A 25,536-nucleotide genomic window follows, 5' to 3' on the forward strand; every position below is an offset into this window, starting at 1 on the left:
AGTAAAACTGCAAAAAATGTGGCAAAGAAATTAACTTTATGTCCTCAATACAAAGTGTTATGTTTTGGGCAAATCCAACACGACACATCACTGAGTACCACTCTTCATATTGGAGGAAAATCCTGGAGGAAAACCTGGTTCAGACACTTTGAGACAAATTCACCTTTCAGCAGGACAATAACCTAAAACACAAGGCCAAATCTACACTGGAGTTGCTTACCAAGAAGACATTGAATGTTCCTAAGTGGCCTAGTTACAGTTTTGACTTAAATTGGCATGAAAATCTATGGCAAGAGTGATTCACAACCAACTTTGACAGAGCTTGAATAATTTAAAAAAGAATAATGGGCAAATGTTGCACAATTCAGGTGAGGAAAGCTCTTAGAGACTCACCCAGAAAGACTCGCCGCCAAAGGTGATTCTAACATGTATTGACTCAAGGGTGTGAATACTCATGTAAATTAGATAATTCTGTATTTCATTTACAATACATTTGCACAAATGTCTAAAAACATGTTTTCATTTTGTCGTTATGGGGTACTGTGTGTAAAAAAAATATATATATTTAATCTATTTTGAATTCAGGCTGTAACAACACAATGTGGAATAATAATGAATACTTTCTGAAGGCACTGTATAACTAGTCCAACTGAGCGTAGGTAGGCCTGAGACCATGATGCACTGCAGCGCTGCAGAGTGTCATGGAAACTTCCTCTCTGTGTGGGCAGGAAGCAGGATGCTGTGGTGTTTCTCAGAAACAGGCGTGATACACACATCAGAATGAAAACACCACAATATACTCCCTTGATGGAAAGAAGACAAGCTACATTTGAAATCGAGACTCTAGAGAGTTTCTGCTCCGAAGAGCACAAACATCTCAAATCAAATCAAATTATATTTGCCACATGCGCCGAATACAACAGGTGTAGACCTTACAGTGAAATGCTTCCTTACAATCTATCTACCATGTCTTGTGTTTATTTCAAGTGAAGTTATATCCGGTATCTGGGGTAATCTCACAAACAGTGTATCATGTTCGGTAATCTCCCACATGCTGGTGGGATTGTAAAAAAGGATTGCGTGCTATTATATGTAGAAAGAGCTTGATAATGACTTTGTATTGATTTCTGAAATGAGCTCTTTGAGGGAAATGTTTGAGTCTTCACCTTCAAGTCAGTCATAATGAGTCACTCAAGGTTTCAACATTACTAACTTCTCTTAAGTGAAAATAAGTTTCAGACAAAACATTCACATTTCCACCTTTATTATTGAGTAACAAGTGAGTATATAGTAACAATCGATGATCGAAATCCTCCAAATGTATTTTAGAAAGCTCTTTTTTACTATAGCAGTTGTCACAAAGTGCTAAAGGAAAGTGTTTACTGATAACGCAGGCTGATAAAATGACCCTTGAGCAGACTTATGATATATGCACATTATTGAAGGTGTTATTCAGAAGTGAAAACATTGACATTGGAAAGCAACATGTATTTATACTGTACACTGCTGTAATTCCTGCAACAAACATAATGCAAGAATGAACATAAATGTTGTTTTTGGTAAGTTAATGGATAATTGTATTTTTTTGTCACACTTAACTCATATACACTGAGTGTACAAAACATTATGAAACCCTGCTCTTCCCATGACAGTGACTGACCAGGTGAATCCAGGTGAAAGCTATGATCCCTTACTGGTGTCACTTGTTAAATCCACTTCAATCAGTGTATATGAAGGGGAGGAGACGGGGTTAAAGAAGGATTCTTAAGCCTTGAGACATGGATTGTGTGTGTGCCATTCAGAGGGTGAATGGGCAAGACAAAATATTGAAGTGCCTTTGAACGGGGTACGGGAGTAGGTGCACAGGTTTGTGTCAAGAACTGCAACGCTGCTGGGTTTTTCACGCTCAACAGTTTCCCGTGTGTATCAAGAATTGTCCACCACCCAAAGAGCATCCAGCCAACTTGGCACAACTGTGGGAAGCATTGGAGTCAACATGGGCCAGCATCCCTGTGGAACGCTTTCGACACCTTGTAGAGTCCATGCCCCGACGAATTGAGGCTGTTCTGAGGGCAAAAGGGGGGGGTTGCAACTCAATATTAGGAAGGCATTCTTAATGTTTTGTACACTGTGCAAACATTAATTGCAAGACTATGTTTATTGGAGATTATAAAAAACATCCTCACATGTATAGTAACTGACAGATAATAGACAGCACACCGTACATTGTGTAATCACATGAAAGACATGGGTATGTGCTTTGTCCCAAATGGCTCCCTATTCCCTATATAGTGCACTACTTTTCACCAGAGCCTTATGCGCACGCATGACGACCTCCAGTCCACTGAGCTCAGCTTCCACGGGTGGCTGGGTCTCGGTCAGTGATCAATTACATCTGTTTATCTGAGGAGAGCTGAATGAGACACAGAGATACAGGTTAAAGACAGTATGGTGTCTGTATTTTAAACACAGAGATACAGGTTAAAGACCGTATGCGGCCATTTTAGAAACGTTGTTAGCACAAAGCTAGCCTGGTTCCGGATCTGTTTGTGCTGTCCTGCCAACTCCTACAGTGTATCATTGTCACGCCGACCATAAGAGTTGGCAAGACAGCACAAACATATTTGGGACTCATCTAAGCACAAGGCATAGATTGAGGAAGAGAGAGAGGGGTGAGTGGATGTCCCTCATCATAGCTGCAGTGAACTCACCTGAAGCTTCCAAATCAGAACCATGACGACCAGTCCATAGAAGGTACTCTTAGCGATGAAGACGCTGTAGGCCAGCTTGGCAATCAGGGTGCTGTTCACGTAGTACTCTGCAAGGAAAATAATACATTTAAATGACCTTGATTAAGAGGGCGTCAGGTAATATCGTTCCGCGGATTACGCATGAATAAATGTGATAGTATTGTAAACAGTATTAACTATAGGTTATATGTGTACCATGTATTTGTCACGAACAATAAGTAGCTCAGTCTAGAATGGGAAAATGTACCTGCAGTCATCCCACCATCACCACCTGGACCTGAAAGAAACAAAGGAGTGTTTTAGATTACACAGGCTAGGGTACATCATAGTTCTACACAGGCTAGTGTACATCATAGTTCTACACAGGCTAGTGTACATCATAGAGCTACACAGGCTAGGGTACATCATAGTTCTACACAGGCTAGTGTACATCATAGTTCTACACAGGCTAGTGTACATCATAGTTCTACACAGGCTAGTGTACATCATAGTTCTACATAGTCCAATGCTATAGAGAAGCGTACTACTTGACTAAACACTTCACTAGAAAATGCCAAAAAAAAGAGAATCATACTATTGTAGTTCAACGAAACCTGTTTCTTCTCATAAACAAAGACAGAGTTTTAGTTCATAATTTGGCAATACCTTCTTCTCCGTTAATGTGATCTGTCTCATTTTTGCTAACGGTCCCATTGAAGAACTCGACGATGCAGGTGAATTTGTTGGAGGGCTTGTTCCAGTCCTTGGCTGGGACTCTCAGTCTGCTGGTGATACTGTAGAATATCCCATCTTTATCCCTCAAGGCCTTGTTGTCGGTCCCTACTCCATCAGTGATGGCGCCTCCATTAAACTGCCAGAACACAGTGACATGGTCGGGGTAGAATTCGGTGGCCACACACACCAGAGTCTTCTTCTTCTTCTTGTTTCTAGCCTCACACTCCTTCGTGGAGGGTGGAAGGACTTTCACTGTGGGTTCTTTGACATCGATGTTTGGGTCTGCAGGGAGGAAATAAAAGAAGGTTTAACCTTTAACAATCAATCAATGGCTCTGTTGGTTGTTGACATCACACCTGAACCATACATAAATGCCACCTATAAAATGGTCCTGTCTTTCTCCTTCTATAAAATGGTCCTGTCTTTCTCCTTCTATAAACTGGTCCTGTCTTTCTCCTTCTATAAACTGGTCCTGTCTTTCTCCTTCTATAAACTGGTCCTGTCTTTCTCCTTCTATAAACTGGTCCTGTCTTTCTCCTTCTATAAACTGGTCCTGTCTTTCTCCTTCTATAAACTGGTCCTGTCTTTCTCCTTCTATAAACTGGTCCTGTCTTTCTCCTTCTATAAACTGGTCCTGTCTTTCTCCTACCATAAACTGGTCCTGTCTTTCTCCTTCTATAAACTGGTCCTGTCTTTCTCCTTCTATAAACTGGTCCCGTCTTTCTCATTCTTGACAGTAACGTCAAGGCAACATGAACCACCAAATTCTGTGTCCAGACAAGCACATAACAACACAGCATTTCATTCAGCAGCTCAGAGTGAACCACTTTGTGACCAGCTGCCAAAGGCATTGTCAAGACCGTAGAACATGAAAGCTGTAACATGTGATTATCACAGTATTTTTACAGCACTCTTACGGTATCCTTACCCAGAACTGTTAGCTTCGTTCCCTCTCCAAAGTAGGCAGCATACCCACCAGAGCACACCACATACTCACAGACAGAAAACCAGGCTGATGCTAGCTAGCAAGTACTGTATTTCAAAGGGGGTAATACTGTATTTGCTGTAGTTTGTCTTTAGCAAAGGGGGTAATACTGTATTTCAAAGCATGTTTATGTCGACAGAGCTGAACTCACTTCCTCCGTTAGCTCTATTCACGGGACTGAAACAAACCTATGTATTTTCCCCCTCCTGAATATTTGCACGCTCAACTAATGTACCAAAGCGATCAACTAGAATTCAATCCATTATTACAAATGATTTCAATATTGTGTATAAATACTTTAAAGAGGCGAATCTCTTACCTAGAACAGTGAGTCTGGTTCCTGGACCAAACTCTGCCTTATCCGTGTTCCACAGAGAGACAGCATACTACACACGACAGGCTCTGGATCACGACCCAGTTCTGCCACAGTTCTACTACTTTCCTTGGTCTGAACTATTAAATGGTTTCTTCAAACTGATGTAACACCATATAGATTCATGCAAACCAACGTCTCGGGAGGAGGATTTTCAACATTCTTTTACACGTATCTATCAAATAAAAATTGATCTGGTTCACACGTGTTTAGAAATAAGCCAAAGTCTCTGTCATGAACAGAGACATCTCTATATGGGCCGTACATCTATAAGCGTCTATGCACATTTAATCGTCAGGTTTCTCAGCCAGAAGTGTGAGTTTGGTGCCGCTGCTGAGGAATGCCTGGTTGTAGTTGACGCTGGTACTCGGCCTCAGAAAGATCCCTCCTGTCACCACTCTGGCAGAGTCTGGCTAAAGACACCCTAATGTGCTGCTGTTACAATGGTTTTGGTGCTATTCTATGAAACATTTCTACATCACGAGATAAATGACACCTACAGCATCAGATCAAATCATCATCGTTGTTTTTTATTGCCTTACCTTAGACTGTTGTTTTTTGCCTTACCTTAGACTGTTGTTTTTTGCCTTTCCTTAGACTGTTGTTTTTTGCCTTACCTTAGACTGTTGTTTTTTGCCTTACCTTAGACTGTTGTTTTTTGCCTTTCCTTAGACTGTTGTTTTTTGCCTTACCTTAGACTGTTGTTTTTTGCCTTACCTTAGACTGTTGTTTTTTGCCTTACCTTAGACTGTTGTTTTTTGCCTTACCTTAGACTGTTGTTTTTTGCCTTTCCTTAGACTGTTGTTTTTATTGCCTTACCTTAGACGGTTGTTTTTTGCCTTACCTTAGACTGTTGTTTTTTGCCTTACCTTAGACTGTTGTTTTTTGCCTTACCTTAGACTGTTGTTTTTTGCCTTACCTTAGACTGTTGTTTTTTGCCTTTCCTTAGACTGTTGTTTTTTGCCTTTCCTTAGACTGTTGTTTTTTGGTATTTTTTCTTCTTTAGGAGGTAGATCAGCTTTAATATTGTAGATGGATTGTAACTTCCATCAATGTAATTGTCTGCATCACTTTCAATCCCCCCATATGTTTTTTTATCTCGCATATATATATATATATATATATATATATATATATATATATATATATATATATATATATACATACATATCCTTTAAAAATATATATATTTCCCTTTATTACTTTCCAACCCCACCATCCCCTCCCTAGTTGGAGTAAACTAGTGAACAACAATGCTTAGGCCTCTACTTCATGCTTATACATACTATATACATTTCATGGACACAGTCAATCATTATATTTTGTTTGTTTTTACTCCTGAACTTCCTCCGATCATTTTCGCATGTCTTACACGAGTTATCTTGTTGTACCTTAGACTGTTCCGTCTTGTTCTATTGCCATAGTAAGCCTGTGTGTTGAATCTCACCGCTCCTAACAGAGCTGATAACTAGAACCATGGGATCTGTAGACTGGGTCTGGGCATGGAGCCAGACCACTTTATACCTCAATACCATGTTAGGGGAACATAACTGATGCTTTTACTGCCATCCAGTTACATTAAAATATACTCTCTTAGTTAAAAAAAACTAAACAGATTAAGATGTATAGTAAAATTATATGGTTTTATGTTGCAGAATATTTTACGTTTTGTCCATGCTATTCCCTTATGTACATTTGTACTAACATTCGGTAGTAGATTTTCTTACCCAAAACGGTGAGTTTGGTGCCGGCTCCAAAGTATGCTTCCGAGTATGAACACAGAGCGACGAGGCTGTATCATAAAGTATCCAGCTCTGACTGGGACTCTGGACTTTCTCAACCTTTGTTACTCTGTTACAAGGACATTCAAATACTCTTCACAGTAACTCAGATACAGGTATCATCTAAATCATAACCAAATACATTATTTTGACTCTTTTTCTAATGAAATATAAGCGCTTTCCACCTACAGCAGTCATTAGGACACATTTCATGCCACATAAGATCAACTAAACACTGTAACCTACAGATTCTAGTCATGAGATTTAAAGGTGCACAAATCACATGTATTATTAATCCCAATCAGGTGTGAACATGATTTTATTTTGGTGTAATTTCTCACCTAGAACCGTTAACCTGGTTCCTCCACCGAAGTAAGCCTGGCCGACACCACCAGCACAGTGGATTTACTCAACCTTTATGTGACCACGTAAGGAGGACATTCAAAGACACTACACAGTCGTTCTGTTACAGTACATTTCTCTAAAAATCATACAACCACATACATCATAAACACATAGATTACTGCACTTTTTTTGGTGTCATTTCTTACCTAGAACCGTTAACCTGGTTCCTCCACCGAAGTAAGCCTGGCCGGCACCACCAGCACAGTGGAGCACTGCTCTAATACAGATATAGTCTCCAGCAAATGCTTTTGTCTAGAACTTTCCATCCCAATCATGACCTTTGATAACTCTATTCTCCTAATACCAACCAACACCATGTTCTTACCAGTTTAGAACACATATAGGGTGAGACAAACACACTATAATATAATACGATATTGAAACTCTCTTCTCACAAGTATGTTGTCTAACTCAAACTACACATAGGTCAAACATAGTATATGGATTACTTACCGAGAACTGTTAATTTGGTGCCTGGTCCAAAATATGCCTCATAGTAGGCACAGTGCACAGGCTTAACATCAAAAAGCATTGAGTGGAGTAACACTAGTGTGCAACTAACCTAATGTACTGAATCCACAATGAACTAAATCCTCACATCACTATACTACTAGACCACAAATAGAGACCCATTAGTTCTATCATGGTCAACATTCTCTTACCCAGAACAGTCAGTTTGGTTCCCGCTCCGAAGAACGCAGGATCATAGTTGTCACAGCGAAGACATACTGAGCAGTAATTATCCCAAACACTACTGCCTTGTTCTATGCATTTGGCATCAGAAATACTTTAGTAATACTTGCTTTTTTGTCAATCATCCATGTTTTTGTAAATAAATAATGTTAAAAATCATCAATTACATGATAAGGAAGTAGAAAGTATTTACCTAAAACAGTGAGTTTGGTTCCATTGCCAAAGAAGGCAGGTTGGGTTGAAGTCACAGTGTTTTCACAACAACCCTTTAGTTCAGCTTGACCACAGACATTTTATGATCCTCTTATTGGCAACGAAACGTCTTCAGGGTTACATATTTATATATTATGAATCTTTAAGAAGTGAACTTACCTAAAACAGTGAGCTTTGTTCCATTTCCAAAGTAGGCCACACTTCCAGTGTCACATCGCTACTCTCCTATTCCAAAAATACCTCAGATATCTTTGTCATTCACCCTCGGGGGAATATGAACAGAGATACTCAGAGATACAGAGAACAGATAATACGTCAGATATCTTTGTCATTCACCCTCTAGGGAATATGAAAATCCTGTTCAGTATTATTGAGCTCTTCAGCAGCATCTCTCCAGGCTCCTTAACAGTCTCCTCAATGTGTGTGAATGGGCCCCAGCCCTCTCCTGAATGGAAGTGAATGGGAGGAGGTTTTTGAATTGAAGTGAATGGAAGGAGGTTTTTGTATGGAAGTGATTGGGAGGATATTTTTGTATTGAAGTGAATGGGATGAGGTTTTTATTTGAAAGTGAATGGGAGGAGATTTTGCATGGAAGTGAATGGGGGAAGTTTTTGTATGGAAGTGAATGGGGGGAAGTTTTTGTATGGAAGTGAATGGGAGGAGGTTTTGTATGGAAATGAATGGGAGGAGGTTTTGTGTGGAAGTAAATGGGAGGAGGTTTTGTATGGAAGTGAATGGGATGTTTTTGAACGGAAGTGAATGGGAGGAGGTTTTTGTACAGAAATCAATAAGAGGAGGTTTTTATGTGGAAGTGAATGGGAGGATGTTCTGTATGGAAGTGAATGGGAGGATGTTCTGTATGGAAGTGAATGGGAGGATGTTCTGTATGGAAGTGAATGGGAGGATGTTCTGTATGGAAGTGAATGGGAGGATGTTCTGTATGGAAGTGAATGGGAGGATGTTCTGTATGGAAGTGAATGGGAGGAGGTTTTTGTATGGAAGTGAATGGGAGGATGTTCTGTATGGAAGTGAATGGGAGGATGTTCTGTATGGAAGTGAATGGGAAGAGATTTATGTACGGAAGTGAATGGGAGGAGGTTTTGTATGGAAGTGAATGGGAGGAGGTTTTGTATGGAAGTGAATGGGACAAGGTTTTTGTATGGAAGTGAATGATAAGAAGGTTTTTGTATGGAAGTGAATGGGAGGAGGTTTTTGTATGGAAGTGAATGGGAGGAGGTTTTTGTACGGAAGTGAATGAGAAGGAGGTTTTTGTATGGAAGTGAATGGGAGGAGGTTTTTGTATGGAAGAGAATGGGAGGAGGTTTTGCACGGAAGTGAATGGGAGGAGGTTTTTGTATTTAAGTGAATGGGAGGAGGTTTTTGTATGTAAGTGAATGGGAGGAAGTTTTTGTGTGGAAGTGAATGGAATTACGTTTTTTTACGTAAGTGAATGAAAGGAGGTTTTTGTACGGAAGTGAATGGGAGGAGGTTTTTGTACAGAAGTGAATGGCAGGAGGATTTTGCACGGATGTGAATGGTAGGATGTTTTTGTACGGAAGTGAATGTGATGAGATTTTCTTATGGAAGTGAATGGGAAGAGGTTTTTGTATGGAAGTGAATGGGATGTTTTTGCATGGAAGTGAATGGGTGGAGGTTTATGCATGGGAAGTGAATGGGAGGAGGTTTTTGTATGGAAATGAATTGGAAGAGTTTTTTGTATGGAAGTGAATGGGAGGAAGTTTTTGTACGAAAATGAATGGGAGGAGGTTTTTGTACGGAAGTGATGAGACTTGGTTTGTGTACTGAAGTGAATGTGAGGAGGTTTTTGTATTGAAGTGAATAGAAGGAGGTTTTTGCACGGACGTGAATGGCAGGATGTTTTTGTACGGAAGTGAATGTGATGAGATTTTTATATGGAAGTGAATGGGAGGAGGTTTTTGTACGAAAGTCAATGGGAAAATGTTTTTTATGGAAATGAATGGGAGGAGGTTTTGTATGGAAGTGAATGGGGGCAGGCTTTTTTATGGAAGTGAATGGGGGAGAGGTTTTGTATGGAATTAATGGGAGGAGGTTTAATGTATGGAATTGAATGGGAGGTTTTTGCATGGAAGTGAATGGGTGAAGGTTTTTGTATGGAAGGAAATGGTAGGAGAATTTTGTATGGAAGTGATTGGGTGGAGGTTTTTGTATTTAAGTGAATGGGATTAGGTTTTTGTACGGAAGTGAATGGGAGGCGGTTTTTGTACAGAAGTGAATGGGAGGAGGTTTTTGTTTGGAAGTGTATAGGAGGAGATTTTTGGTACAGAAGTGAATGGCAGGAGGTTTTTGCACCGAAGTGAATGGCAGGATGTTTTTGTACGGAAGTGAATGTGATGAGATTTCTATATGGAAGTGAATGGGAGGAGTTTTTTTTACGGAAGTCAATGAGAGGAGGTTTTTGTATGGAAGTCAATGGGAGGCGGTTTTTGTTCGGAAGTGAATGGGAGGAGGTTTTTGTATGGAAGTGAATAGGAGGATATTTATGTACAGAAGTGAATGGCAGGAGTTTTTTTGCATGGAAGTGAATGGCAGGAGGTTTTTTCACGGAAGTGAATGGGAGGTTTTTGTATGGAAGTGAATGGGAGGAGGATTTTATGTGGAAGTGAATGGGAGGAGATTTTATATTGAAGTGAATGGGTGGAGGTTTTTGTTTGGAAGTGAATGGGAGGAGGTTTATTGTATGGAATTGAATGGGATGTTTTTGCACGGAAGTGAATGGGAGGAGGTTTTTTTATGGTAGTAAATGGGAGGATAATTTTGTATGGAAGTGATTGGGTGGAGGTTTTTATGTGGAAGTGAATGGGAGTAGGTTTTTGTATGGAAGTGAATGGGAGGAGGTTTTTATGTGGAAGTGAATGGGAGGAGGTTTTGTATTGAAGTGAATGGTTGAAGGTTTTTGTACAGAAGTGAATGGCAGTAGGTTTTTATCCGGAAGTGAATTGGAGGAGACTTTTGTATGGCAGTGAATGGGAGGAGGTTTGTTGTATGGAATTGAATGGGATGTTTTTGCACGGAAGTGATTGGGTGGAGGTTTTTGTATGGAAGTGAATGGGAGGAGGTTTTTTTATGGAAGTGAATGGAAGGAGCTTTTTGTATGGAAGTGAATGGGAGGAGGTTTTTGGATTGATTTAAATGGGAGGTTTTTGCATGGAAGTGAATGGTAGGAGGTTTCTATGGATGTTAATGGGAGGAGGTTTTTGTAGTTAAGTCAATTGGAGGATGTTTTGTATGGAAGTGAATGGGAGGAGGTTTTTGAACAGAAGTGAATGGAAGGAGATTTTTGTACGGAAGTGAATGGGTGGAGGTTTTTGTACGGATGTGAATGGGAGGAGGTTTTTATATGGAAGTCAATGGGAGGAGCTTTTTGTATGGAAGTGAATGGGAGGAGGTTTTGTATTGAAGTGAATGGGAGTTTTTGCATGGATGTGAATGTTATGAGGTTTTTGTATATAATTGAATGGGAGGAGGTTTTTTATGGAAGTAAATGGGAGGATAATTTTTTATGGAAGTGATTGGGTGGAGGTTTTTGTATGGAAGTGAATGGGATGATGTTTTTGTATGGAAGTGAATGTGAGGAGGTTTTTGTATGGAAGTGAATGGAAGGAGGTTTTTGTACGGAAGTGAATGGGAGGAGGTTTTTGTATGGAAGTGAATGGGAGGAGGTTTTTGAACAGAAGTGAATGGAAGGAGGTTTTTGTACGGAAGTGAATGGGAGGAGGTTTTTGAACAGAAGTGAATGGAAGGAGTTTTTTTTACAGAAGTGAATGGGAGGAAACTTTTGTATGGAAGTGAATGGGAGGAGGTTTTTGTACGGCGTCTCTATGTGAATATATCACCGTGGCCCCCTGTCCCCACAGTGTTAGAGCATCACACAAAAACACTCATTCTCTCACGCACTTATTTTTCTTGACTCCTTCCCCCCACCCTTTCTCTCTCTCTATATCTCTCTACCCATCTCTCCTTCTCAGTATCTGTCTGTATCAGCAGGTGTGTTGGTATGGGGGGTTACTGGAGTTGGATCCTGTTCCAAACTGACTGCTTTTATTTCTGTCAGCCGCACTAAGAAAAGCAGCAGGGAGGAAGTAGAAGGGAGGAAAGGAAGGGGACAGGTAATGTTTTGTTTCTGTTTCCTCCTAAAATGGAGTTGACGCCTCTCTAAGTCTCTAAGATGCCCCCCTCCCCTTTGCCTGACAACCCTCCCCTCTCCCCCCTTCCATTCAGCATCATGTGACAGTAACTGTCTGCCACAGAGCATGGCTGTCAACTCCCGGTCCTAAACTTGCAGTACCATCTAACGTGATTGTAATTTCCATTTGATCATATCTGCTGTGGTAATAGTTTCATTATATTGTTCCATTTTGTTTGTAATAAAAGAAAACAGAAAGATGTAACATAAATCAGGGATTAATATGTATTTAGGGGGAATCTTAAATGTGTTCTCTTTTTGAATCATATCTCAAGTCATGGAATTTAATTGAATCCAGGAGAGTTTAGACTTCTGGATTGATTTATGTGTAATCCAACATTTAACCTCCAGAGGTCAGTGTATGATCATCTCTTTGAAACTTCTCCCTTTTTAATCGTAGAGTTTCATTTGATACAAGGGTAGGCCTACATACCAGGGACACCTGGATGACAGGCAGACAGTCAGAGAAACACCCATATACTGTTTGTTATATATATCTTTGAAACTGTAGAAGCACGGACTTGGAATGCAAGTAAGAGGACACAGACTCTGCTGTACTGGTTGGCACCTGTACTCTCCTACCTCATAGGATCAGTTACCTGATGCCAAAACAATAACTAAAGGATGGTTTAATGTAAGGTTATAAGAACAAAACACCATCAAATTAGAGATATCAACCACACTAGCTGAGCTACCCCCCACCCAGAGATATCAACCACACTAGCTGAGCTACCCCCCCAGAGATATCAACCACACTAGCTGAACTACCCCCCCAGAGATATCAACCACACTAGCTGAGCTACCTCCCACCCAGAGATATCAACCATACTAGCTGAACTACCCCCCCCCCAGAGATATCAACCTCACTAGCTGAACTCACCCCCCTAGAGATATCAACCACACAGCTGAACTACCCACCCCCCAGAGATATCAACCACACTAGCTGAACTACCCCCCCAGAGATATCAACCACACTAGCTGAACTACTCCCCCCCAGATATATCAACCACACTAGCTGAACTACCCCCCCAGAGATATCAACCACACTAGCTGAACTACCTCCCACCCAGAGATATCAACCACACTAGTTGAACTACCCCCCCGAGATATCAACCACACTAGCTGAACTACCCCCCGAGATATCAACCACACTAGCTGAACTACCCCCACCCCAGAGATATTAACCACACTAGCTGAACTACCCCCCCCAGAGATATCAACCACACTAGCTGAACTCCCACCCCCAGAGATATCAACCACACTAGCTGAACTACCCCCCCAGAGATATCAACCACACTAGCTGAACTACTCCCCCCAGAGATATCAACCACACTAGCTGAACTACTCCCCCCAGAGATATCAACCACACTAGCTGAACTCCCACCCCCAGAGATATCAACCACACTAGCTGAACTACCCCCCCAGAGATATTAACCACAATAGCTGAACTACCCCCCCCCAGAGATATCAACCACACTAGCTGAACTACCCCCCCAGAGATATCAACCATACTAGCTGAACTACCCCCCTAGAGATATCAACCACACTAGCTGAACTACCCCCCCAGTGATATCAACCACACTAGCTGAACCTCCCCCCCAGAGATATTAACCACACTAGCTGAACCACTCCCCACAGAAATATCTACCACACTAGCTGAACTACCCCCCCCAGAGATATCAACCACACTAGCTGAACTACCCCCCCCAGAGATATCAACCACACTAGCTGAACTACTCCCCCCAGAGATATCAACCACACTAGCTGAACTACCCCCCCAGAGATATCAACCACACTAGCTGAACTACCCCCCCAGAGATATCAACCACACTAGCTGAACTCCCCCCTCCCAGAGATATCAACCACACTAGCTGAACTAACCCCCCCAGAGACATCAACCACACTGGCTGAAATAACCCCCCCAGAGATATCAACCACACTAGCTGAACTACCCCCCCAGAGATATCAACCACACTAGCTGAACTACCCCCCAGAGATATCAACCACACTAGCTGAACTACCCCCCAGAGATATCAACCACACTAGCTGAACTACCCCCAGAGATATCAACCACACTAGCTGAACTACCCCCCCAGAGATATCAACCACACTAGCTGAACTACATCCCTGAGAAATATCAACCACACTAGCTGAACTACCCCCCCAGAGATATTACCACACTAGCTGAACTACCCCCCCAGAGATATCAACCACACTAGCTGAACTACCCCCCCGAGAGATATCAACCACACTAGCTGAACTACCCTCCCCAGAGATATCAACCACACTAGCTGAACTACCCCCCAGAGATATCAACCACACTAGCTGAACCCCCCCGAGAGATATCAACCATACTAGCTGAACTACCCCCCCAGAGATATCAACCACACTAGCTGAACTACCCCCCAGAGATATCAACCATACTAGCTGAACTACTCTCCCCCAGAGATATCAACCATACTAGCTGAACTACCCCCCCAGAGATATCAACCACACTAGCTGAACTACCCCCCCAGAGATATCAACCATACTAGCTGAACTACCCCCCAGAGATATCAACCATACTAGCTGAACTACTCTCCCCCCCAGAGATATCAACCACACTCTTCTCCCATTTCCCCTCTTTCCTCCAACCCCGCCACTCCCTCCTCTCCTCTCCCCCTCTCCTCCCTCTCCTCCTCTCCTCCCTCCTTCCTCCTCCACCTCTCTATGCTCTCTCCCTCCACCCCCTCCCCCCCCCCACCACCCTGCTCCTCCCCTTCCCCTCCTCTCCTCCTGTGGGTTGTGGGGTTGTTGTACAGCAGTGCATCTGTTCTGAGTCAGTGTGCTGTACTGGAAGCACAGTAATACACAGCCCCGTCCCCAACCTCCACGTTGTTGATCTCCAGAGATGAGTTAGTCAGTTTAGGCCTGCTCATGGTGTACTTGGTCTTCTCAAACGGAGGTTCTATTTCCCACACGTCTTGACCCGGGGAATATGTTAGCATCTCCATGTTGTTGTTGTCTCTCTGTCGGTACCAGAACATGTAGTAGTAGCTGCTGTCGTCATGGTAACACTGTAGAGTGACGGACACGTCTCCTTCCCTACAGACAGACATGACAGGAGACTGTTGAACGGTTACGCCGCAAGTAAAATCTGAGAGGGAAAAAAAACAGAAATAAAACATTTTTTCAGTAAGTATCAACGAATGTGATTAAAATAAAATTGTTGCTCTAATTTCAAGCAGTGCATGAACAATGATCAGACTGACTTCATAAACACAAAAATAAGTACTATTTTTAACATGAGTGATGCGCGTATGTACTGTGTGTAGGTTAGGTTAGAGAACGGTTGTTACTGGCAGTGAGGAGGAGAGACAGAGTCACACACAGCAGCTTCATACTGACAGACATCAGAGGACAGACAGACTGTTCACTCTCTTTTCACTCTCCTTCTTCCTCAGACCTGTTCAATCGGACCAGGAAGTGACATTATAGACTAGGAAGTGATGTCACATCCTGCTGCTATAAAATCAGTTGGTGAGTACAACATATGCCTCTTCCCACATATTCTACCACTTCATCTCCTCTCTCTCTCTCTCTCTCTCTCTCTCTCTCTCTCTCTCTCTCTCTCTCTCTCTCTCTCTCTCTCTCTCATCCCCTCCTCTCCCCTTTTCTGCACCCTCCTCTGCTCTTCTCTGTGTCATGGAGTCTCTCGGCACTGCCAAAGCTAACTCTCTCTCCTCTGTTCTCATCCTCCTAGATCTATCCGCTGCCTTCGACACCGTGAACCATCAGATCCTCCTCTCCACCCTCTCAGGGCTGATCCTCCTCTCCACCCTCTCAGGGCTGGGCGTCTCGGGCTCTGCACACTCTTGGATAGCATCCTACTTGGCAGGTCGCTCCTACCAGGTGACGTGGAGAGGATCTGTGTCTGCACCACGTACTCTCACTACTGCTGTCCCCCAGGGCTCGGTTCTAGATCCTCTCCTCTTCTCTCTATACACCAAGTCACTCGGCTCCGTCATATCCTCACATGGTGTCTCCTATCATTACTATGCGGATGACACTCAACTACTTTTCTCCTTCCCCCCTTCTGACACCCAGGTGGCGACACGCATCTCTGTGTGCCAGGCAGATATCTTAGCTTAGATGTCGGCCCACCACCTCAAGCTCAACCTCGACAAGATGGAGCTGCTCTTCCTCCTGGGGAAGGCCTGCCTGCTCAAAGGCTACTCCATCACGGTTGGCAATTCTACAGTGTCGCCCTCCCAGAATGCAAAGAACCTTTGCGTGACCCTGGACAACAACCTGTTGTTCTCTGCAAACATCAAACAGTGACTCACTCCTGCAGGTTCATGCTCTACAACATCCGTAGAGTACGACCCTACCTCACACAGGAAGCGGCGCAGGTCCTAATCCAGGCACTTGTCATCTCCTGTCTCCTGGACTACTGCAACTCGCTGTTGGCTGGGCTCGCTGCTTGTGCCATCAAACCCCTGAAACGTATCCAGAACGCTGCAGGCCGCCTGGTTTTCAACCTTCTCAAGTTCTCTCATGTCACCCCACTCCTCTGCACACTCCCCTGGCTTCCAGTCAAAGCTCACATCCACTACAATAACATGGTGCTTACCTACGGAGCAGCAAGAGGAACTGCCCCTCCCTACCTTCAGGCTATGCTTAAACCCTACACCCCAACCCGAGCACTCCTTTCTGCCACCTCTGGTCTCTTGGCCCTCCCACCCCTACGGGAGGGCAGCTCCCGCTCAGCCCAGTCCAAGCTCGTCTCTGTCCTGGCACCCCAATGGTGGAACCAGCTTCCCCCTGAAGCTAGGACGGCAGAGTACCCCCCTCCATCAGAAAATCCTTCGGAGAACCATCCTTGGTTCCAGGTAGAACACTTTTGGTTTCCATGTAGAACCCTCTGTGAAAAAGGTTCTACATGGAACCCAAATGGGTGTTACCTGGAACCAAAAAGGGTTCTACCTGGAACCAAAAAGGGTTCTACCTGGAACCAAAAAGGGTTCTACCTGGAACCAAAAAGGGTTCTACCTGGAACCAAAAAGGGTTCTACCTGGAACCAAAAAGGGTTCTCCTATTGGGACAGCTGAAGAACCCTTTTGGAACCCTTTTTTCTAAGAGTGTACTGATAGCTACTTTATTGAGGAAAAATTGACTTTCTATGCCTGTGACATGTGGTTGTCCCACCTAGCTACCTTAAGACGGATGCACTAACTGTAAGTCGCTCTGGAGAAGAGCGTCTGCTAAATGACAAACTGTAAATGTAAACGTATAGGTTGTTGTAGAGCAGTGTGCTGAGCTGGCAGCACAGTAAAACACAGCAGAGTCTCCAGACTTCAAATCCCTAGTCAGTAGAGAGGACTCTAACTGTTCACCCCCCTCTCCATCTCCTCTTCCCTAGTCAGTAGAGAGGACTCTAACTGTTCCCCCCCCCTCTCCATCTCCTCTTCCCTAGTCAGTAGAGAGGACTCTAACTGTTCAGCCCCCCTCCCCTCTCCATCTCCTCTTCCCTAGTCAGTAGAGAGGACTCTAACTGTTCACCCCCCTCTCCATCTCCTCTTCCCTAGTCAGTAGAGAGGACTCTAACTGTTCAGCCCCCCTCTCCATCTCCTCTTCCCTAGTCAGTAGAGAGGAGTCTAACTGTTCAGCCCCCTCCATCTCCTCTTCCCTAGTCAGTAGAGAGGACTCTAACTGTTCAGCCCCCCTCTCCATCTCCTCTTCCTAGTCAGTAGAGAGGACTCTAACTGTTCAGCCCCCCTCCCTCTCCATCTCCTCTTCCCTAGTCAGTAGAGAGGACTCTAACTGTTCACCCCCCCTCTCCATCTCCTCTTCCCTAGTCAGTAGAGAGGACTCTAACTGTTCAGCCCCCCCTCTCCATCTCCTCTTCCCTAGTCAGTAGAGAGGACTCTAACTGTTCAGCCCCCTCCATCTCCTCTTCCCTAGTCAGTAGAGAGGACTCTAACTGTTCAGCCCCCCCCTCTCCATCTCCTCTTCCCTAGTCAGTAGAGAGGACTCTAACTGTTCAGCCCCCTCTCCATCTCCTCTTCCCTAGTCAGTAGAGAGGACTCTAACTGTTCAGCCCCCCTCTCCATCTCCTCTTCCCTAGTCAGTAGAGAGGACTCTAACTGTTCAGCCCCCTCCCTCTCCATCTCCTCTTCCCTAGTCAGTAGAGAGGACTCTAACTGTTCACCCCCCTCTCCATCTCCTCTTCCCTAGTCAGTAGAGAGGACTCTAACTGTTCAGCCCCCCCTCTCCATCTCCATCTCCTCTTCCCTAGTCGGTAGAGAGGACTCTAACTGTTCAGCCCCCCTCTCCATCTCCTCTTCCCTAGTCAGTAGAGAGGACTCTAACTGTTCAGCCCCCCCCTCTCCATCTCCTCTTCCCTAGTCAGTAGAGAGGACTCTAACTGTTCAGCCCCCCTCTCCATCTCCTCTTCCCTAGTCAGTAGAGAGGACTCTAACTGTTCAGCCCCCCTCTCTCCATCTCCTCTTCCCTAGTCAGTAGAGAGGACTCTAACTGTTCAGCCCCCCTCTCCATCTCCTCTTCCCTAGTCAGTAGAGAGGACTCTAACTGTTCAGCCCCCCTCCATCTCCTCTTCCCTAGTCAGTAGAGAGGACTCTAACTGTTCAGCCCCCCCTCTCCATCTCCTCTTCCCTAGTCAGTAGAGAGGACTCTAACTGTTCAGCCCCCCTCTCCCTCTCCTCTTCCCTAGTCAGTAGAGAGGACTCTAACTGTTCAGCCCCCCCTCTCCATCTCCTCTTCCCTAGTCAGTAGAGAGGACTCTAACTGTTCAGCCCCCTCCCCTCTCCATCTCCTCTTCCCTAGTCAGTAGAGAGGACTCTAACTGTTCAGCCCCCCTCTCCATCTCCTCTTCCTAGTCAGTAGAGAGGACTCTAACTGTTCAGCCCCCCCCTCTCCATCTCCTCTTCCCTAGTCAGTAGAGAGGACTCTAACTGTTCAGCCCCCCCTCTCCATCTCCTCTTCCTAGTCAGTAGAGAGGACTCTAACTGTTCAGCCCCCCCTCTCCATCTCCTCTTCCCTAGTCAGTAGAGAGGACTCTAACTGTTCAGCCCCCCCATCTCCATCTCCTCTTCCCTAGTCAGTAGAGAGGACTCTAACTGTTCACCCCCCCTCTCCATCTCCTCTTCCCTAGTCAGTATAGAGGACTCTAACTGTTCAGCCCCCCCTCTCCATCTCCTCTTCCCTAGTCAGATAGAGGACTCTAACTGTTCAGCCCCCCCCACTCTCCTCTTCCCCTAGTCAGTAGAGAGGACTCTAACTGTTCAGCCCCCCATCTCCATCTCCTCTTCCTAGTCAGTAGAGAGGACTCTAACTGTTCAGCCCCCCTCTCCATCTCCTCTTCCCTAGTCAGTAGAGAGGACTCTAACTGTTCAGCCCCCCCTCTCCATCTCCTCTTCCCTAGTCAGTAGAGAGGACTCTAACTGTTCAGCTCCCCCCCTCTCCATCTCCTCTTCCCCTAGTCAGTAGAGAGGACTCTAACTGTTCAGCCCCCCCCTCTCCATCTCCTCTTCCCTAGTCAGTGAGAGAGGACTCTAACTGTTCAGCCCCCCTCTCCATCTCCTCTTCCCTAGTCAGTAGAGAGGACTCTAACTGTTCAGCCCCCCCCTCTCCATCTCCTCTTCCCTAGTCAGTAGAGAGGACTCTAACTGTTCAGCCCCCCTCTCCATCTCCTCTTCCTAGTCAGTAGAGAGGACTCTAACTGTTCAGCCCCCTCTCCATCTCCTCTTCCCTAGTCAGTAGAGAGGACTCTAACTGTTCAGCCCCCCTCTCCATCTCCTCTTCCCTAGTCAGTAGAGAGGACTCTAACTGTTCCCCCCCCCTCTCCATCTCCTCTTCCCTAGTCAGTAGAGAGGACTCTAACTGTTCAGCCCCCCCCTCTCCATCTCCTCTTCCCTAGTCAGTAGAGAGGACTCTAACTGTTCAGCCCCCCTCTCCATCTCCTCTTCCCTAGTCAGTAGAGAGGACTCTAACTGTTCAGCCCCCCCTCTCCATCTCCTCTTCCCTAGTCAGTAGAGAGGACTCTAACTGTTCAGCCCCCCTCTCCATCTCCTCTTCCCTAGTCAGTAGAGAGGACTCTAACTGTTCAGCCCCCCCTCTCCATCTCCTCTTCCCTAGTCAGTAGAGAGGACTCTAACTGTTCAGCCCCCCCCTCTCCATCTCCTCTTCCCTAGTCAGTAGAGAGGACTCTAACTGTTCAGCCCCCCCCTCTCCATCTCCTCTTCCCTAGTCAGTAGAGAGGACTCTAACTGTTCAGCCCCCCTCTCCATCTCCTCTTCCCTAGTCAGTAGAGAGGACTCTAACTGTTCAGCCCCCCCTCTCCATCTCCTCTTCCTAGTCAGTAGAGAGGACTCTAACTGTTCAGCCCCCCCTCTCCATCTCCTCTTCCCTAGTCAGTAGAGAGGACTCTAACTGTTCAGCCCCCCCTCTCCATCTCCTCTTCCCTAGTCAGTAGAGAGGACTCTAACTGTTCAGCCCCCCCTCTCCATCTCCTCTTCCCTAGTCAGTAGAGAGGACTCTAACTGTTCAGCCCCCCCCTCTCCATCTCCTCTTCCCTAGTCAGTAGAGAGGACTCTAACTGTTCAGCCCTCCCCTCTCCATCTCCTCTTCCCTAGTCAGTAGAGAGGACTCTAACTGTTCAGCCCCCTCTCCCTCTCCATCTCCTCTTCCCTAGTCAGTAGAGAGGACTCTAACTGTTCAGCCCCCCCCCCTCTCCATCTCCTCTTCCCTAGTCAGTAGAGAGGACTCTAACTGTTCAGCCCCCCCTCTCCATCTCCTCTTCCCTAGTCAGTAGAGAGGACTCTAACTGTTCAGCCCCCCTCTCCATCTCCTCTTCCCTAGTCAGTAGAGAGGACTCTAACTGTTCAGCCCCCCCCTCTCCATCTCCTCTTCCTAGTCAGTAGAGAGGACTCTAACTGTTCAGCCCCCCCTCTCTATCTCCTCTCCTAGTCAGTAGAGAGGACTCTAACTGTTCAGCCCCCCCTCTCCATCTCCTCTTCCCTAGTCGGTAGAGAGGACTCTAACTGTTCAGCCCCCCTCTCCATCTCCTCTTCCCTAGTCAGTAGAGAGGACTCTAACTGTTCAGCCCCTCTCCATCTCCTCTTCCCTAGTCAGTAGAGAGGACTCCTAACTGTTCAGCCCCCCCTCTCCATCTCCTCTTCCCTAGTCAGTAGAGAGGACTCTAACTGTTCAGCCCCCCCTCTCCATCTCCTCTTCCCTAGTCAGTAGAGAGGACTCTAACTGTTCAGCCCCCCTCTCCATCTCCTCTTCCCTAGTCAGTAGAGAGGACTCTAACTGTTCAGCCCCCCTCTCCATCTCCTCTTCCTAGTCAGTAGAGAGGACTCTAACTGTTCAGCCCCCCCTCTCCATCTCCTCTTCCCTAGTCAGTAGAGAGGACTCTAACTGTTCAGCCCCCCCTCTCCATCTCTTCCCTAGTCAGTAGAGAGGACTCTAACTGTTCAGCCCCCCCCCCTCTCCATCTCCTCTTCCCTAGTCAGTAGAGAGGACTCTAACTGTTCACCCCCCCTCTCCATCTCCTCTTCCCTAGTCAGTATAGAGGACTCTAACTGTTCAGCCCCCCTCTCCATCTCCTCTTCCCTAGTCAGTAGAGAGGACTCTAACTGTTCAGCCCCCCTCTCCATCTCCTCTTCCCTAGTCAGTAGAGAGGACTCTAACTGTTCAGCCCCCCTCTCCATCTCCTCTTCCCTAGTCAGTAGAGAGGACTCTAACTGTTCAGCCCCCCTCTCCATCTCCTCTTCCCTAGTCAGTAGAGAGGACTCTAACTGTTCAGCCCCCTCCCCTCTCCATCTCCTCTTCCCCTAGTCAGTAGAGAGGACTCTAACTGTTCACCCCCCTCTCCATCTCCTCTTCCCTAGTCAGTAGAGAGGACTCTAACTGTTCAGCCCCCTCTCCATCTCCTCTTCCCTAGTCAGTAGAGAGGACTCTAACTGTTCAGCCCCCCTCTCCATCTCCTCTTCCCTAGTCAGTAGAGAGGACTCTAACTGTTCAGCCCCCCCCATCTCCTCTTCCCTAGTCAGTAGAGAGGACTCTAACTGTTCAGCCCCCCTCTCCATCTCCTCTTTCCCTGAGTCAGTAGAGAGGACTCTAACTGTTCAGGCCCCCTCTCCATCTCCTCTTCCTAGTCAGTAGAGAGGACTCTAACTGTTCAGCCCTCTCCATCTCCTCTTCCCTAGTCAGTAGAGAGGACTCTAACTGTTCAGCCCCCCCTCTCCATCTCCTCTTCCCTAGTCAGTAGAGAGGACTCTAACTGTTCAGCCCCCCTCTCCATCTCCTCTTCCCTAGTCAGTAGAGAGGACTCTAACTGTTCAGCCCCCCCTCTCCATCTCCTCTTCCCTAGTCAGTAGAGAGGACTCTAACTGTTCAGCCCCCCCTCTCCATCTCCTCTTCCCTAGTCAGTAGAGAGGACTCTAACTGTTCAGCCTCCTCTCCATCTCCTCTTCCCTAGTCAGTAGAGAGGACTCTAACTGTTCAGCCCCCCCCTCTCCATCTCCTCTTCCCTAGTCAGTAGAGAGGACTCTAACTGTTCAAATGTCATAATTAATTAAACAGAGTTATAATTCTAGTACTGATGATGACTTCATGTCTTACAGGTTGAATACAGTTCTTACTGGTGGTCAGGATAAACAATACTAATACACAATACTACTTCATATTAAGATGAGAGAATTGTGAATGGACACGCCAACTACTCTCTCTGTCTCTCTCTCTGTCTCTCTCTCTGTCTCTCTCTCTCTCTCTCTCTCTCTCTCTCTCTCTCTCTCTCTCTCTCTCTCTCTCTCTCTCTCAATTCAATTAAATTCAATTTGTTCAATTCTATTTAAGGGCTTTATTGGCATTGGTATGTTAACATTGCCAAAGCAGGTGAAGTAGATAGTAAACAAAAGTGAAATAAACAATAAATATTAACAGTAAACATTACACTCAGAAGTTCCAAAAGAATAAAGACATTTCAAATGTCATATTATGTCTACAGTGGGGGAAAAAAATTATTTAGTCAGCCACCAATTGTGCAAGTTCTCCCACTTAAAAAGATGAGAGAGGCCTGTAATTTTCATCATAGGTACACGTCAACTATGACAGACAAAATTAGAATTCCTTTACACGGATCAGTCGTCCTGGTCCCTTTGCAGAAAAACAGCCCCAAAGCATGATGTTTCCACCCCCATGCTTCACAGTAGGTATGGTGTTCTTTGGATGCAACTCAGCATTCTTTGTCCTCCAAACACGACGAGTTGAGTTTTTACCAAAAAGTTATATTTTGGTTTCATCTGACCATATGACATTCTCCCAATCCTCTTCTGGATCATCCAAATGCACTCTAGCAAACTTCAGACGGGCCTGGACATGTACTGGCTTAAGCAGGGGGACACGTCTCGCACTGCAGGATTTGAGTCCCTGGCGGCGTAGTGTGTTACTGATGGTAGGCTTTGTTACTTTGGTCCCAGCTCTCTGCAGGTCATTCACTAGGTCCCCCGTGTGGTTCTGGGATTTTTGCTCACCATTTTGTGATCATTTTGACCCCACGGGGTGAGATCTTGGGTGGAGCCCCAGATCGAGGGAGATTATCAGTGGTCTTGTATGTCTTCCATTTCCTAATAATTGCTCCCACAGTTGATTTCTTCAAACCAAGCTGCTTACCTATTGCAGATTCAGTCTTCCCAGCCTGGTGCAGGTCTACAATTTTGTTTCTGGTGTCCTTTGACAGCTCTTTGGTCTTGGCCATAGTGGAGTTTGGAGTGTGACTGTTTGAGGTTGTGGACAGGTGTCTTTATACTGATAACAAGTTCAAACAGGTGCCATTAATACAGGCAACGAGTGGAGGACAGAGGAGCCTCTTAAAGAAGAAGTTACAGGTCTGTGAGAGCCAGAAATCTTGCTTGTTTGTAGGTGACCAAATACTTATTTTCCACCATAATTTGCAAATAAATTCATTAAAAAATCCTACAATGTGATTTTCTGGATTTTTTTCTCAATTTGTCTGTCATAGTTGACGTGTACCTATGATGAAAATTACAGGCCTCTCTCATCTTTTTTAAGTGGGAGAACTTGCACAATTGGTGGCTGACTAAATACTTTTTCCCCACTGTATATACAGTGTTGTAACGATGTGCAAATAGTTAAAGTACAAATGGGAAAATAAATAAACATAAATATGGGTTGTATTTACAATGGTGTTTGTTCTTCACTGGTTGCCCTTTTCTTGTGGCAACAGGTCACAAATCTTGCAGCTGTGATGGCACACTGTGGTTTTTCACCCAGTAGATATGGGTGTTTATCAAAATTGGGTTTGTTTTTGAATCCTTTGTGGATCGCTGTAATCTGAGGGAAATATGTGTCTCTAATTTGGTCATACATTTGGCAGGAGGTTAGGAAGTGCAGCTCAGTTTCCACCTTATTTTGTGGGCGGTGTGCACATAGCCTGTCTTCTCTTGAGAGCCATGTCTGCCTACGGCGGCCTTTCTCAATAGCAAGGCTATGCTCACTGAGTCTATACATAGTCAAAGCTTTCCTTAAGTTTGGGTCAGTCACAGTGGTCAGGTATTCTGCCACTGTGTACTCTCTGTTTAGGGCCAAATAGCATTCTAGTTTGCTCAGTTTTTTTGTTTGTTCTTTCCAATGTGTCAAGTAATTCTCTTTTTGTTTTCTCATGATTTGGTTGGGTCTAATTATGTTGTTGTTGTTGTTGTTGTCCTGGGGCTGTGTGGGGTCTGTTTGTGTTTGTGAACAGAGCCCCAGGACCAGCTTACTTAGGGGACTCTTCTCCAAGTTCATCTCTCTGTAGGTGATGGCTTTGTTATGGGAGGTTTGGGAATCGCTTCCTTTTAAGTGGTCATAGAATTTAACGGCTCTTTTCTGGATTTTGATAATTAGTGGGTATTGGCCTAATTCTGCTCTGCATGCATTATTTGGTGTTTTTCGTTGTACACGAAATCTCTCTCTCTCTCTCTCTCTCTCTCTCTCTCTCTCTCTCTCTCTCTCTCTCTCTCTCTCTCTCTCTCTCTCTCTCTCTCTCTCTCTCCCTCTCTCTCTCTCTCTCTCTCTCTCCCTCTCTCTCTCTCTCTCTCTCTCTCTCTCTCCCTCTCTCTGCTCTCTCTCTCTCTCTCTCTCTCTCTCACTCTCTCTCTCTCTCTCTCTCTCTCTCTCTCTCTCTCTCTCTCTCTCCCTCTCTCTCGCTCTCTCTCTCTCTCTCTCTCTCTCTCTCTCTCTCTCTCTCTCTCTCTCTCTCTCTCTCTCTCTCCCTCCTCTCTCTCCCTCTCTCTCTCTCTCTCTCTCCCTCTCTCTTGCTCTCTTTCGCTCTCTCTCTTGCACCCCCCCACCCTCTTGTCTCTGGACAAAAGGAATGCATAAGTGAGGATGCT

At 45.2% G+C, this 25,536-nt stretch overlaps 1 protein-coding gene across 1 annotated transcript; it reads right to left on the bottom strand.

Annotated features, from left to right (window-relative positions):
* Positions 1-2,084: 2,084 nt before the first annotated feature.
* On the bottom strand, positions 2,085-15,532 carry LOC121539114 (M1-specific T cell receptor beta chain). Its single transcript, XM_041847371.2, has 8 exons — positions 15,478-15,532; positions 14,973-15,275; positions 12,714-12,721; positions 7,895-7,967; positions 3,396-3,746; positions 2,998-3,027; positions 2,712-2,818; positions 2,085-2,413 (listed from the first exon to the last, which is right to left on the bottom strand). The coding sequence occupies exons 1-8, from the start codon at positions 15,530-15,532 to the stop codon at positions 2,390-2,392; spliced, it is 951 nt and encodes a 316-aa protein (XP_041703305.1). The 3' UTR covers positions 2,085-2,389.
* Between the last annotated feature and the right edge of the window lie 10,004 nt (positions 15,533-25,536).

Source organism: Coregonus clupeaformis, chromosome 25 (genome assembly GCF_020615455.1).
Source record: "Coregonus clupeaformis isolate EN_2021a chromosome 25, ASM2061545v1, whole genome shotgun sequence".
Lineage (NCBI taxonomy): Eukaryota > Metazoa > Chordata > Actinopteri > Salmoniformes > Salmonidae > Coregonus > Coregonus clupeaformis.

Excerpts from the sequence above, each read along its gene's own strand:
- LOC121539114 (XM_041847371.2), bottom strand. The coding sequence starts at position 15,532 with ATGTCTGTCAGTATGAAGCTGCTGTGTGTGACTCTGTCTCTCCTCCTC. Across the intron at positions 3,028-3,395 it reads TCACATTAACGGAGAAGAAG|GTCCAGGTGGTGATGGTGGG; the intron begins GTATTGCCAAAT and ends TGTTTCTTTCAG. Across the intron at positions 2,819-2,997 it reads TGATGGTGGGATGACTGCAG|AGTACTACGTGAACAGCACC; the intron begins GTACATTTTCCC and ends TTTTCCTTGCAG.